Consider the following 14,384-nt stretch of genomic DNA (forward strand, 5'->3'; position numbering starts at 1 on the left):
TCCTGAGGATTTAAGTTTAATTATGACACCACATCAAAATAAAAATTTCCAACAGATTTGGAATTGAATTCCATCCATATACATGCATAGCAACAACATTTTAAGAAACATGTTCTCCCATTATCAGGACACTGGAATGATCATCAGTATTCCCACTGACACCCCACCCATGTTGTTTGTTAGCAATAAACATAATTCTTTTTTCCACCCGGTGGGGTTACAAATAATTATATGCACAGTCCCCATTTCATAATACTGCTTTCAGTAATGTTCCCTCATTTACAAAGTATTGCAGTGAGAGCAAATTTTCAAAAAGGGAGACCAAAGTGTATCATTGAACAGAAATACAAGTACTATACAAGAATGCTGCCATCCTTATGAAAACACCCACATCTGGTTTGAAGAAAAAAGACGGACAAACAGCCACATAGGAATGCAAAGCCATGTGTATATGCCAAAATGTGAAATGCAGGGTTGTGCCTGTCAGTCACCACCACGTGGTTAACAATTCATCAGTAGCAGTCTGCAATCGACATTTGGGGCATATACTGAATTTGCTACAGCAAATAAGAATACACAAGTGCCTCAGTAGCTATTTTTGTGTCTAAAATGCATCTCATTTTTGTATTGTCTATTGTTTCATTGAGCCTACATTACAATGTAAACAATGTGTGTGCTACACAAGAATGACTATACAATAACATTACAAACCACTCTGATATAAATTTCATTTGAATTTAAATTAAAGTCACGACTCGTCAATACTGATTGTAAAATAAATTAATGCGAAAGTGGCACCGATATAATTCTTGATTCGTTTTCTTCTCGTTTTCTTTTCCAACCAACGGTTTTTGCATGTTGAAGTCATAAAACGACAGGAGGAGCCTCTCTTGATTGTCCACGAGCAGTTCTTAGCACTGCGTGATGCACTATTCCAGACACAAACAGTGTACCAAAAGAAAATTAGGGAAAGAAAAAAAAAGGGCAAATATGGTGGGGATCGGGAGGAAAGAGGTTTGAGCGGAAGAATCCGTCTTCTCATTTCACATGCTCCGCGGCATGTGATGAACAGTAAAACTTCTTATGGGTAATAAAGTTTGACAGGTTGTTGAACTGGATATCGCAGAGGCGACAGTACTTGCTACTTCCGGAGCCATTCATCCCTTTATTGGCCGGGGGTGCCGCGTCCTCGTTTGGGGACTTGGAAGAAGGGGACATGTTCTCGTTGGAGTCTGCTGGGTTCTCCGCGGCCCACGTCGGTGAGGGATTAGCGGCTTGGCCATCTGGCTGGGGCTGGTTCTCCTGCTGCGGCGCCGTGCCCGAACGTTCTTCCGGCTTATGTCCCCCGTTGACAATGACCATGCCTCGGTTTTTGGGCAGCAGGGGGAGAGGCTCCTTGCCAGGATGAGGGCAGCCATTCGCGGCAGGCTGCTGGGTCGCTTCCCTCGCCGTTCCCGCCTCACCTCCGCTTCCTCCCCCGTTAACACTCTGCTCCTGCTCGCTGGCCTCTCCTCCCTGCATCACCGCTCCTCCGCTCGCATAGTCGGTGGGCTTGATCCCAAAATAGGGCGATATTTGCTCGGAACCTTTCATCTTCTTTATTGCTCCGGGATAAAGGCAATGGGGCAGATACATGTTCTTGTTGTCATCTTTTGATGGCATAAGCTGGGGTTCGGCAAAAGGCTTGAGACCTGGCGCGGGCCCCAAGTGAGGTGGGAACAGGCCTCCGTTCGGCACCATCGCCTTCCCGTTGGCATTTTTTTCACATTTGCCAGGGCTCTTATCGTAGGTCTCGCCAGTGTTGTCGTTGCCTTCGCTCTTCACATCCGGGAACATGCTAGCGTCCAGGCCGCCCGTCTCGTTATGTTGCTGCTGTTGATGTGGCTGCTGTGACTTCTGAGCGGCAGCGGCAGCGGCAGCCGCAGCCGCAGCGGTGGCTGGGCAAAAGTTCTGTTTGTGTGCCAAGTAGTTCTCCACTTTATTAAAACTTATTTTGCACACTGCACATTCGTGGTAGTCCAAGAGTCTTTTGGGAGAGCTACACGTCTTCTCAGAGAGTAGGGAACACTTTTTGCTGAGATCGATGGGGGCATCCAACTCTTGCGGCTCGGCTGTATTGCATTTGGGAGTCAAAATGGGTTTCGTGACAGTCAGGGAGGCCTCCAGGTGTTTCGGGACCATACCTGGAAAGATGTCGCAGCGGGGGTGGAAACGGTCGCCGAGGCCGTCCACGGCTTCTTGGGACGTACACGGATTCATAGGATGGACGCCGAGGAAACCCGGCTGCCCCATGGGGGGCCTTTGATGGTCGGGATCCGGGAGGCACAACTCATACATCTTTCTTCGCTTACGAGTTCTCATGTTCCTCTGCATGGAGGGCACTTTGTTGGTGGACATGCGCTTCATGGGCGGGTCATGACGAGTGGCGCAGTAGTACTGCTTGTGTACCATGTAGGTCTCATGGCGGCTGAAGGTGATGTTACAGGCGTCGCAGGTGGTCTTGCTCGGGTCGTTGTCGCTCTCGGCCAGACCGCCGCCGGGGCTTTTGCCCTCCGTCTGTTTGCCGTTGAGCCTGTCCTCGACCCCGGTCGGGGTCGAGACCTTCTTCGCCTGCCCCGAGAGGTCCTTATCGGGCCCTTTGGCTCCAGCGTTGATCATGTCCAAGACGCTGGAGTTCAGGCAGGCTGACTGCATGAGGTGAGCGTCGCCTTCGGCGGGGTGGCAGCCGCTCAGCATGCTGACAGACGTGTGGCCGCTGGTGGGACTCACTGACTCGGGGACCTTGTCAGAAAGCGCCGAGAAGTCAGGTGACTTTGCCATGTGTTGCCAGCGGCTGTTGCAGTAGTGCTTTTTGTGGACCAAGTAGTTGTCCAGGTTGCTGAAGGTGATATTGCATTCGAAACAGGTGGCCCCTTTGGGCATAAGAGGGCTGTAGATGACCGGCGGGTAGCTGTTCCCTCCGTGACGCAGTCTCCTGTGAACTAGCTCTGACATTTTAGCGAGGATCTCGGAAGCTTGCGGGACCACTGAAATGTCTTGGGAGAAAGCGAACTGAGACAGGAAAGGGCCCATGGGGAATGTCGGCATGTTATGCTGCACGGGGGACGAGGCCAGGCGGGGGCTGGAGGGCTCGGATTTGATCCTGGTGTAAGAAAAACTTGCTTTGCTGCCTGGGTGGGCGTCTCCCTTCTGAACGGACAGCACGGGCTTCTTCTCAGCCTTGTCAGCCTCTCCGTCTGTGCTGGTCTCCTTGTTGAGGGCCCCTTTGGGGCTCCCCAGCAGAGCATCCTTCCTGCTGGCTAGCTCGGTGCAGACCTGCTGCTGCTGCTGCTGCTGCTGCTGCTGCTGCTGCTGCTGCTGCTGGAGGCTTTCCTCGGACCCCCTGGGGGAATGCTCGGTGGCGTCGCCTTCCCTGTGAAGTTTGTTGCCATGTCCATGTAAGTCCTGATGCTGTAAGAGTTCCCTGTGGCTCTGAAAGCTGATATGGCAGTGATTGCATCTGAAGGCCGCCTGTGACAGGTGAGACATGATGTGATGCTGGAATGTAATAAGAGAATCTGCCGTGTAGTTACAGATTGTGCATTTCAAGCTGGTGCCAGGAGGGAGGCTCTCTTCCATTTTGACACCTGTGAAAGAGATAAAAGGGACAACCTCAGAATCTCGCCTCCCAGTTCTCCTTTCGAGCTAACGGTACAAACCATCAAACACTCATGTAGCATGCCAGGGATATCCCCGCGCACTTGATTTTTATTCGCCGAGGGAAATATTGTCAACGACGCTAGCCGACAGGAGGATAAGTATACGTATTCTTCAGTCCTGTGGCTTTCTCGCTTGCTCGAAATCGGGCATTAGCCATCTCTTCAAAATCAAAATCTCAAGTGACTCAAAATGGCTCGTCATTTCATTCTCCATGCGACTCACCGCTGTGTGAGGTGGTCAGGTGCATCTCCAGGGCTCTTGCCCCTGAAAAGCTCTTGTTGCATTGTGGGAAGGGGCACATGCTGGACGTCTGGTGGGGTCCAGTGTCATTGTCTTCAACAACCGTCTCGGGTTCCCTTTGCCGCCCGCTGCAGTAGTACATCAGATGGGCCTGTAGATTCCTCTCGCTGCGAAACCAGATCCCACAAGCTTTGCAGGGGAAGATGTCCTCTGGAGGGACACAAACAGGAAGGTCGTAGGCTACGCACTTGAAAAAGGTACGGCACAGGTAGGATGAACAAAAAGGCTGCGCTCAACACGCGCACTGTCCCGTGGCACGAAGGCTCCCTCCCATTTCGGCCGACAATAGCGCTTGGCAAAGCCCGTGTTCCAAAGCTTTTCCTGCAAAATTCGTAGCGGCCGCATTTTGCTGCACTGCTACCACTGGGTTTGTGCCCTTTCTCAAGGGCAAACAAGAACACTGGACCATCTGCTTACCTCCCCGTTGAGCTGAACCCAGATAGCCCTCGCTAAGTAAACAAACACACCATTTGCACCAGGCCTGTATTTTGCAATTAACACGTTAGTCCGATCCTCTGAGTGTTTACGTGAACCCGAAACTTGAAGGTCGTTTGGTTCTTATCTCCAATGCGGAGACTCATCTGGGTTAATCTACGCCTTGCGGAGACGACGCTCTTTGTTAAGCAGGCGACTATGGGCGAGCTCTGTGCGCGTGTAGAAGAGGAAGCGCCTGTTTTTGCGCGTGTGTGTCCTCTCATGGCGGCGCAGCGCGCGTGAACGATGGCGCACGGACACTTACTGTTGACAATTGCGGTGGGTAGGATGGAAGCCATTGCAGCCTGCTGCGGCAAGAGCTGGATGCTGTCCAGCAGCCTGGCCGGGTACATGCCCTCGCTCAAAGACATGTGGTTGACCGCCTGCAGACGTGAGTCAAAGTCAACTGCAAACGCCACTAGCTCTTCGCCCTCCATCATGTTCTTGGTGGTGGTGCACCACAGTTGGCCACCTGGACAAAACAGACAGGATGTTTCAGTGCTTGCTGTGCGAGCGGCTTGATTGCATGCACGTCGAGTCAATCCAGGCTTGAAGGTCAGGGCAGTTATGCAATGTTTCAGCAACTGTTGGTTTTATTGTGTGACATAAGATGACATAAGATGATCTTGTCTCATCTTTGTAGCTAATGGGGATCAGGCCAAGTCAGTGCCAGGATTCAGCAAATCAGGGACTGGCTAACACACAGCAAATGGGTAAACCGATGTCAATGTTATTGTTGCCGTCTCTACCTTGCGTCTTCAAAAGTTCCAAAAATCAATGTAGCAGAAGGTAGGCCTGTGCAATTAATCAAAATTCAATTACAATTACACTCCACGATTACAAAATTGGCATAATCGTAAAAAAAGGATGATTAATATGCATTTATATCCAACACACTATGCTAGGAAATCATACTTTTTTGCACCTTTTTAAAAATTTTATAGTAATTAATTTTGTACATTTTGTTTGTTCCAAAACGATCTTACTTACATTTATTTGTCTTTATATTTTTTCTTATGATGAAACATTTTCTTCTTTTCTACCAAAAAATAAATAAATGAATGATTGAATAATCGTAATTTCAATTATTACCAAAAATAATTGTGATTAAATATTTTTTTTCATAATCGAGCAGGCTTAGTAGAGGGCTATTTCATTAGGAGTTGCCCCGCCAAACTATTAATACCGCAATATTAATATACCATCAGAATAAATCGAACCAAGCTCAAAATCAGAATTGGGGAAAAAAAAATAAAAATCTGAGCTCCTCGCAAGAGCCAAGCACAATCAACCAGACAGGCTGTTTTCATTTAGAACACTGAAATAGGTCCTCCATATTATTTGATTGTGTTTTGGTAGTAGGCATTCATTTTAAAATCTTCTGAACGTATTCATTAAGTCATAAAGCAGGAGGGGGCTGGGGGTGAATGAGGGGAGGTAGAGGAAGAGAGCGAAGGCTTTAGCTTAGATAATATTTATCTCAGCACATGACAGGTTTTTCAGCTGCACTCCATTTTCCATTGAAGAGATTAAAGTTTTTAATATGACTATTTACCGAAATCTGGCTGGAGAGATAACAACAAACTATGATACGCTTGCGCTAAATGGCAGAATTAGGACATTGTTTCTGTGGAAAGCTGGACAATTAATTAAAGCACGCTGTTAGCTTTCAAAGATGTGCAAACATACCATCGCGGTGTCAGGCTGAGAGGGGACGTGACGTGAGCCCTAGCTGATGCGGAATAAAGAGAGTCCTGAGGAGAGGCGTGAAGGCGGGGGATGTCGGGGGGGGGGGGGGGAGCGTTGAGAAAGCCCTCACACATGTGTAACACTGATTACTCATGTTTACATAAACCCTATAAGACGCTCGGTTTAAAACCGCCCGTAAACAGCATGAAGGTGCTCTCAGTGAACACATTTCACTTCATCCAGGTGGATTTAATTTAGAAGAAGTGGCGGAACACCTCGGAAACCTGAGTTTCCAGCATTGTGCTATATCGATAAATCTTTATACCTTTCAAGAAGGTCTGGCCCCATTATTATTTTCATGCAAAATTGGAGGTTTCACATCCCGGCCTTGATTTAAACACTTCCTATCTGTAGCATTGAAAATTAGACCGTCACAAATGTGTCAAAGAAGCGAAATGGTATGAAGATATGCCACACCCATGTGTGCAGGCTTACTCCTTTTGAGTACGTGTGTGCATGTGTGTGTGTGTGTGTGTGTGTGTGTGCGCACGTCACACGTTTAAATAGCAATGCCTATCTGTCAGCCAATCGACTGTGATGAGACACACACTTCAGGGCGCTCCACTTCATCGTTTTGATTCTGTCATACCGCACACTGCCTGGAGAGGCCCTTTGAATTTTTATCTCCTAATTAAAATAACAAAACTCCTCTCTACTGTCTGCCCAAGTTACAATCAAGGTAGATACAAACGGCGACTGACAATGAAGGGGAATATATCACAGCCGTAGCCACAAAAGTTTCTCTCCTCTGTATGGATCTCTTTAGTTACACCATGCTCATACCTTACAAAGAGAATTATGAACAAGGTCCCGCGTGCTGCGATACAAATCAGTGTTTTTGGATCAATGGCTATCAAAGACACTGTAGACTCTCCTCGGTTAAAAGGAGGCAGATTATGCGGAGTGTGTAGAAATGTTTTACTGCTTTTGACAGCAGAATATGCAGTCAGATTGCATCGCTTCAGCCAAGGATGCGACAGATCCATCTGTTGTATGCACAAATGCTGGAAATAAGTATCAGAACTGGATGTACCACTTTTTCCTGACCTAAACAAAACACTAAAGCAGCATTCTGATGGTTTTGGTCGTTTGCAGTATGCAACGTGATGGAACTGCTGGATTAGGGTGTAAAGTTATACAAACCAAGCTATAATCATAGCTACAGTATATACTGTACCATATTTGACCATATTATGACCACTTGCATCTAGTATGAGATCCATTACAAAAGTGACAGTATTAAAAAAAATCAAAAATTATTAAACAATACAAAAGAATGATTTTCTTTAATATAATTATGGTGGTTGTACTTTGCAGTGGTGTCCAGCTTCATGGTAGATTTGGTTCAATAAGGAAAAAAGAAAAAATATTTACTTAAAGAAGAAGTCAACCCAAACATACTTTTTTTTTTTCCAGAACATGTTCTATGATCATTCTGATTAATATTGCGTTTGTGGAATATAAGTTAACAGCAAAATGCACCAGCTTTTAGCCATCTCGGGGAGCAGCCATTTTGTCACCTCTGTCGACTGCAGATGACATCAAAGTTGCTCAGGGCTCAGATAACGACCGATCGAACGATCACGGCTCACCTGATGTGATCTTGTGACAAAATGGCCGCCCCCTGAGCTAGCTAAAAACGTGTGGATTTCTCACATTCCACAAACGCATTATTAATCAGAATGCTGTGTTTAGTCTAGTGGGCCTGCATAGAACATATTCTGAAAAAAAATATGTTTGCGTTGACTTCGCTTTAACAATTTGGAGCCCAGTATGTATATTGATTAAAAAAAAATAGGATTGCCCACAGCCCGCCTGAAAGTTCTAGTGGAAGAAAAGCGTTCCATCAATGTGCAATATTGTTATTATGTGCTCCTGATACCTCGTTTCAAAAGATGACGATTTAAATCACAAAACCAGGTGAGCCGGCCATGATAATAGCGTCATTTGTGCCAATGAATGCATGAGGAGTCAGGTCAAGAGTGAGAGTGAAAGACCAAACGTAAGTCAAGAAACTGGGCGAAAAGGCTGGGAAAAGTGCAGCTTGCGATTTGCACTTGTTTGCCTGCTAACTGCCTGCACTGAGCTGCCTTTGTGCAGTAGCCAATGCAGTTGGAATGAAGGCTATTGTCTAAATCCTCCTGCAGAGCACCTGATAAAAGAATAAAGAACTATGACATATTCTAAAAACAATGGAGGAATTAAGGGGAGACAATAGGCCAGCTGCCTCATTAAAACAATCAAAACGGCATCCTGTACGTGGTCCAGATAATTAAAAACCACTGCTTCCTAAAGTCTCTCAATACCATATCCACCAGCTCACTGAGGCCCCGAGACTATAGCTCTGCTGGCGAAATGCCCTCTTCCCGTCTGCCTTTTGATTAATGCTTTATTTGAACACATAGTTGAAGATGAGCATATGAGAGAAAACCATGAAACACATTTAGAATGCAAACCCTTCCCCCCTCTGCAAGTACTTACAAACTAATCAAACGTCTCAGGATGAATCACTGGGGGCATGAGCCACAAGAGATTTCAAAGTGCAGACATCACAGGGCATTTTGTTTTAATTTCCTCAAGTTAAATGACTTTATAAGAAAACGCTTAAATGGAATAGAGTAGGTACAGTATCTACGGGGGAGGCAGGGCCAAGTGAGATACATGAGCCGGATGTTTTTATTTTTTGCTCCCCGCAAACAGCTCGGCGCCACCGTATCTTAATGAAGTCGCAAACAAATCTCATGCCTTGTGCAAAGCTGCGAGACAACAAAGCGGCAGAAATAACAGAAGGGCTCGGATAATTAAACTGGCCTGAAGACAGGTATTCAAATGTTGGTGTGTAAACAGCGCAACTCTTTTAATAGTTTAGCTGTAAAATGCGTAGTTAAGCACATCAGCACTTGCCTCGGCCATCTGTCCAAACACATTAACATTGCAGAGGCCATTATGGATCTGGAGTACAGTCGCACATATGACAGCGCGGCTTGAATGGAGCTCATGGGGAAGGGAACACAGGCCCGGGAATGCATCATATGTCATTTATAACAAGGTGATAGGGCTAGCACTTCTAAAATTTGCTAATGCACCTCAAGTTGCACCATTTGGAACGCCACCAACGTTTGGGAGGGAGAAATATGCCCCAAACATGATGAGACCTCGCAAGACCTCTCGGGAGGGAGAAATATGCCCAGAACATGATGAGACCTCGCAAGACCTCTCGGTTCAGTGAGGAGACAAGAACTGTTTTGGGGTTATTTTGAGAAAAGAGGACCAGAAATGACACAGCTAAGATCATATTTGGGGCACAAGTCAACTTTGACTGAAAAACACACTGAGCGTTCTTCAAAATTAAAGTCGAATGTTTTGGCATTAGTGGTTAACCTACTTTTAGTATGTTCAAATGACACTTCAAACAGTATATGAAATCAAAGTTTTATGACGGCGACAATTTGACCCTGGACCGGACTGTTTCCAAATCTGGACAGGGGCATAAGAAATTGTTCAATTGTTGAGAGGAAGAAAGGTTTCTAATGATTTTTAACGCTGTCTTTCTGAGCTTAATAAGGATTGTTAAAAGATTTTTCTTTGTGCTGGCTATCCAGGCGCGAGCAGCGAGCGGCGGCCATCCCTATTGGCTGAGCGCTAGCCTCTGGTCTTAATTGTGACGTGAAGCCAGTGGTGCCGAAAGCCGTAGTGAGGGCTGTAATTAAAGACCTTACTCTTCTTGTCTTCAAATCAGCTCCAACTCCTCCTGGTCAAATGGGAACACGCTTCACACACCTACGAATATCAAGTAGCCGCATGCCGTTAAATGCCAGGGTTTTCTTTTTTTTTCTTCCATTTGAAATAAAGCCTGATTAGAGGTCAAATAAATGTCCTGTGATTAATCACTAATGGATGGATGACTAATATCTGCATCTGCACCTGACAGCAGACGGTGCACTGACAAACTCTAAACAAATCCTCCTCATGAATACTGGTAAATATTTGGACTGTTTGTGGATGGCTCAGTTGCACACATTCGGGTGACTGGCCGCTGTCACGCCATCGTCACAGTCAGGGAAAGCGGAAAGGAAAGGGAGGCCGCTTAGAGCAAGACCAGGATGCCACTCACACACTTAAACTAGTTCACTGTTGTTGACGATGCACCAAAGTCAAATTTGCAGACCGGTATTTCACTAAGGCACTGACAGATTTCACTTTGTCCTTCCCAGGTTTAGGACGGCCACTAGGAGGCACTCTTCCCATGTTCAAGATACTGTGAATGGATGCGAGATGGACTCCACATGCCATAAGAGCAGTGTGCTTTTATATCTTTGCTTGTAGGGAAAGATCGTTGTCATCAGAACTGTATTTGGATCAAAAATCACCCTTCCGCACACAGTTCGGACCTGGAAATTACACATAAGTAAACTAAACTATATCCAAACACAAATGTATTTCTCATTGAAAAAATCTTACTAAATACCTGCAATTGCAAACTAGATCCATTCTGCCCATTTTAATTTGGATTCAACATTAAAGCATACACACACGCACACACATGCGCCCCAACCCACGCACACACAAGTATTACTATGATTAAATATGTTAACAGACGCGCAGCTTACCATGACTCCACCATTGCCCAGTCCAGACAAATTTTAGCATCAAGTCTTTTTGTCAGCTTGACAGCTAATGGATGGCCTTGAGCGAATGACACGCAGGCCACATTCCGCAAATTAAAAAGTCCCTTAGGGAGAGGAGACATACACATGCCTCGTTACAGTATAGACTCATAAGCATTTTACTTTATTGGAAAATGTCTGTCAATTCATTATTAATCATTGTTGAAGGCATTAAAAGAGGATAATAAAGCAGGGCTATGATTCAGCAAATGTTAAAATGAAATTTGACACTGAAATTCAAACACATTTCTCTGGCACGTCTCTGGAGATTTTCTGTACAGCGAGAATGACTCTGGCAGGGGTTGTCTGCCTGCTAATAGTCTTATAATAATTCTGAGGAAGAACATAACAGACGTGAATGTGAATCTATTTTGCTCTATTAGAGTGCAAACAACTCGAGAATTTCTAGTTTAATATGCCACGTAAAAATCTTTTTTTTTTTTTGCAATTATACATTTAATTGAAAAAGGAATATTTCACACTTTAAGCATCGTCAATTTACGACGATCTCAAGAGGAAACCTTTTAAGGATGCTACTCGCTGGATTTATTACAATTATTTTCTTGTTTTATTTTTCAAAGCAAATGAATTGTTCTCGCTGCACATGTGATAAAGTAAAGAGGGCAATTTAAACTTTGGGTTCAAATGGATTCTGTGCTGTCAGTCAGACAGTTACAGATTCCTACACTGCAAGCTGTTTCCTCTCTTTTGCGCTCTCTCTCTCTCTCTCTCTCTCTCTCTCTCGCTTTCTGTTACACGCACGCACACACACTGAGACAAAAACTGTTTAAGCAAAGCTGTGCCTGGCTCCTCCACCACACTGTGCTCTGCTTTCTTCTTTTTTTGGACAGGTTGGTCCCGTTGAGGACTCTATTAAGTATCCCTCTCTGCGGGTAGTTCTGCTCATGTCCTGGTTGTGGCTAGTCGACATGTGTTTACCGCGGCCCCTGCTGAGGCGGCAGGCTCGTCGCAAACCTGTCCAGACCAAGCCGCACTAATGGGACCAAAAGACCCCTTGTTGACAGGACACGATTTGATTGACTACCGATGCAGACGCCTCCTTTCCCTCCAGCTGTGGCCCCATACGAACACCCCCGCCCGCCTTATACATCACGACTCGGCAGAGAGCTTTTTTTTTTTTTTTTTTTGGAATTCTGGGAGAGTAGCAAAGCCACTGCCACGTGCCTCAGTGTCTTCTCCAACATGGCTCCGGCCCTACACCACATGGGCTGGCTGGCCATTCTGCGTGTGCGTGTGTGTGTGTGTGTGTGTGTGTGTTGGGGGCGGAGGGTGTATGTGTGGGGGTGTACGGTGGATGCCAGCCTAATGCAAATGCTCGCCGTTTAAAAACTGGGAGCCTCTCTCTTGCCTTGTCTCTCCCCTTTGGAGAGGTCTACTTTTGGCCTTCTGGTGCTGGCAGTTATTTTCTTACTCTCCAGAAGGACTGAGCCACAGAGATGCACCTGTCATCCACTTTGGAATTCAAACATTATTGTTCTAGTCGTGAAGATTGGAATTAGCACATTGAATGTGTTAATTTATGTTGATTTAGGCTTTAAAAAACATGTAAAACTGTTTCAATCCGATACATCGGCACGGTGTGTGTAATACATTGGGATGCCCTCTGTATCTGCCCTCACTGTATTTCAACATATTGCTTAGTATGTGATCATTAAAATGTTCTGTCATTTTGTGAGGAAAGGAAATAATGTGGGGCTAAAAGGCCTAATTGCGTCCATCACAGTGTGTCTCGATAGCTGCTGCATCGGGGAGCATACTCGCTGCCCCAGCTCATTGCCATTCAGTCGTCCTGGCAAGCCCCCACGCTGCCCCAGGTATCACCACGCGGCCATCTGGAGCCGACATCTGTCTCTCTATTGATCACAAGGGTTTAGCACTTGATCAAACAGACTGCGACAGGAAATTGCTCTTTTCCCCACAGAAAAGGCCAAACGCCTGCGTGAGGGTAATAGAGTGGAACTCCGATGCAGTAGCAGGGCAGCTAGCAGGCGGGCGGCCATGGCCGCGGCCACTGTGGATGTGTTCAAACCTAATGCATCATCACCAACATCCTGTTCGCAACCCCGGATCATTAATGCAATCGCAACCTACACTTTCAGGTCCTCTCCTGTACGGAGGTTCACAATATGAGTCCCATTTCGGAGCGCATAATGAACTGATCTGTGCTCCTATCAAGAGGATGACAGCAGCTGCTCGGCTTGACTATATATATAAATATATTAGACCTGGAACTAGACAAGACAAGAAAGTGAAGAAAACATGGTGGTCTCATAATTTTATACGTATATATATATATATATATATATATATATATATATATATATATATATATACACACACACCCACACCCACACACACACACACACACACGCACGCACACCCCCGCACAATCTATTCCGTGGGAGCATTCCTGCATTCCTATTTTTAATGATGAAAACAAATTAAGTGAATGATTTCAGTGCTAGACTGGCCTGAAATAAACCCAAGATGAACTAAGTTTGCCTCACCGGAGTGTTACCAGTGGAGTTCTACCCATTATCGATGCCTGAATGTTTACCGCACTCAGCAGTGGCTCTCTGCGCTCGGGCATGCTTTCCGGCAGCTCATTGTAACATCATGTTTAGCAAGTAGGGACAATTTCGTACTGAAGGTGACATTTATTCAGCATTGTAGAACATATTTAATTGTTGCCGCAGAAAGAAAGATATGTTTCCTGTTGCCTACAGTGGTGGGATTGTCCTTTGGAATATGATGCAAATTTGGGATGAAGAAACTAATTCCTTCCTTGCACCTCGGAACACTCCCTCCACCTCCTCCCCTCAATCCTCCGCCAGCCTCCATCCTCCCCAGACATGAGGATTCTGATTAATCGTGTGACCGCCCCTCGTTTTGCATTTTACACAATCTCACAGCGCCACGGTGAGATGTGCGAGGTGTTTCGCCACTTTTGGCAAGCTGAAAAGATGTAGCCCAAGGAAGAACCAGTCGAAAGTATACGGGAAAAAAAAAAATATGACCAGGGGACGTGATAAAAAATTATCAGCAAGTGTGTTTTCCTGTTTGGTTTTAATCTACATTTAATTAAATTCTTATCTGCTGTGTGCTTATGGCTGCATTTGAATGGCGAGGCTGCATTCATTATGAATGGTAAAATTGAACTTGGTACTTTGTGTGTGGCCCAATAAAGGAAGCGGGCTCTCATTGCAGTGGATGCACAAGCTCCGACAGACGTGCGGAAAAAATAAGTCAATTAAGATCGGTCTTTAAATGACTACTGTATCAAAACAAGAGGCGGGAGCAAGCTCCATAATAGAATCCCGCCAAGGGAGAAAACACATCTGACTGTTGTTAATAAACATCCCGCATCCAATTGTATTAGTATTAGCCTGTTTATGGAAGCAGCCCAGTTGATGCACAATCGATTCATTCAAGTCTCGTGATAGTTCCAAATCAATAGTAAAGGGGGAAAAAGGT

At 45.6% G+C, this 14,384-nt stretch overlaps 1 protein-coding gene across 4 annotated transcripts in view; it reads right to left on the reverse strand.

Annotated features, from left to right (window-relative positions):
• Nucleotides 1–2: 2 nt before the first annotated feature.
• The window catches only part of zfpm2a (zinc finger protein, FOG family member 2a), a 123,554-nt gene continuing 109,172 nt past the window's right edge, over nucleotides 3–14,384 (reverse strand). For 3 of the 4 annotated variants that reach the window (XM_086038466.1, XM_086038465.1, XM_086038467.1), the window contains exons 6-8: nucleotides 4,739–4,945; nucleotides 3,922–4,149; nucleotides 3–3,626 (exon numbers count right to left, since the gene is read on the reverse strand). In XM_086038466.1, the coding sequence (XP_085894592.1) occupies nucleotides 1,039–3,626; nucleotides 3,922–4,149; nucleotides 4,739–4,945 (3,023 nt within the window). In that variant the 3' untranslated portion in view covers nucleotides 3–1,038. Of the gene's footprint in view, nucleotides 3,627–3,921; nucleotides 4,150–4,738; nucleotides 4,946–6,162; nucleotides 6,251–14,384 lie in introns of those variants that run through there. The other variant, XM_086038468.1, reaches the window with a different exon arrangement.

The sequence above is a fragment of the Filicampus tigris genome, chromosome 8 (assembly GCF_054856515.1).
Source record: "Filicampus tigris isolate MCC_2025a chromosome 8, RoL_Ftig_1.0, whole genome shotgun sequence".
Classification (NCBI taxonomy): Eukaryota; Metazoa; Chordata; class Actinopteri; order Syngnathiformes; family Syngnathidae; genus Filicampus; species Filicampus tigris.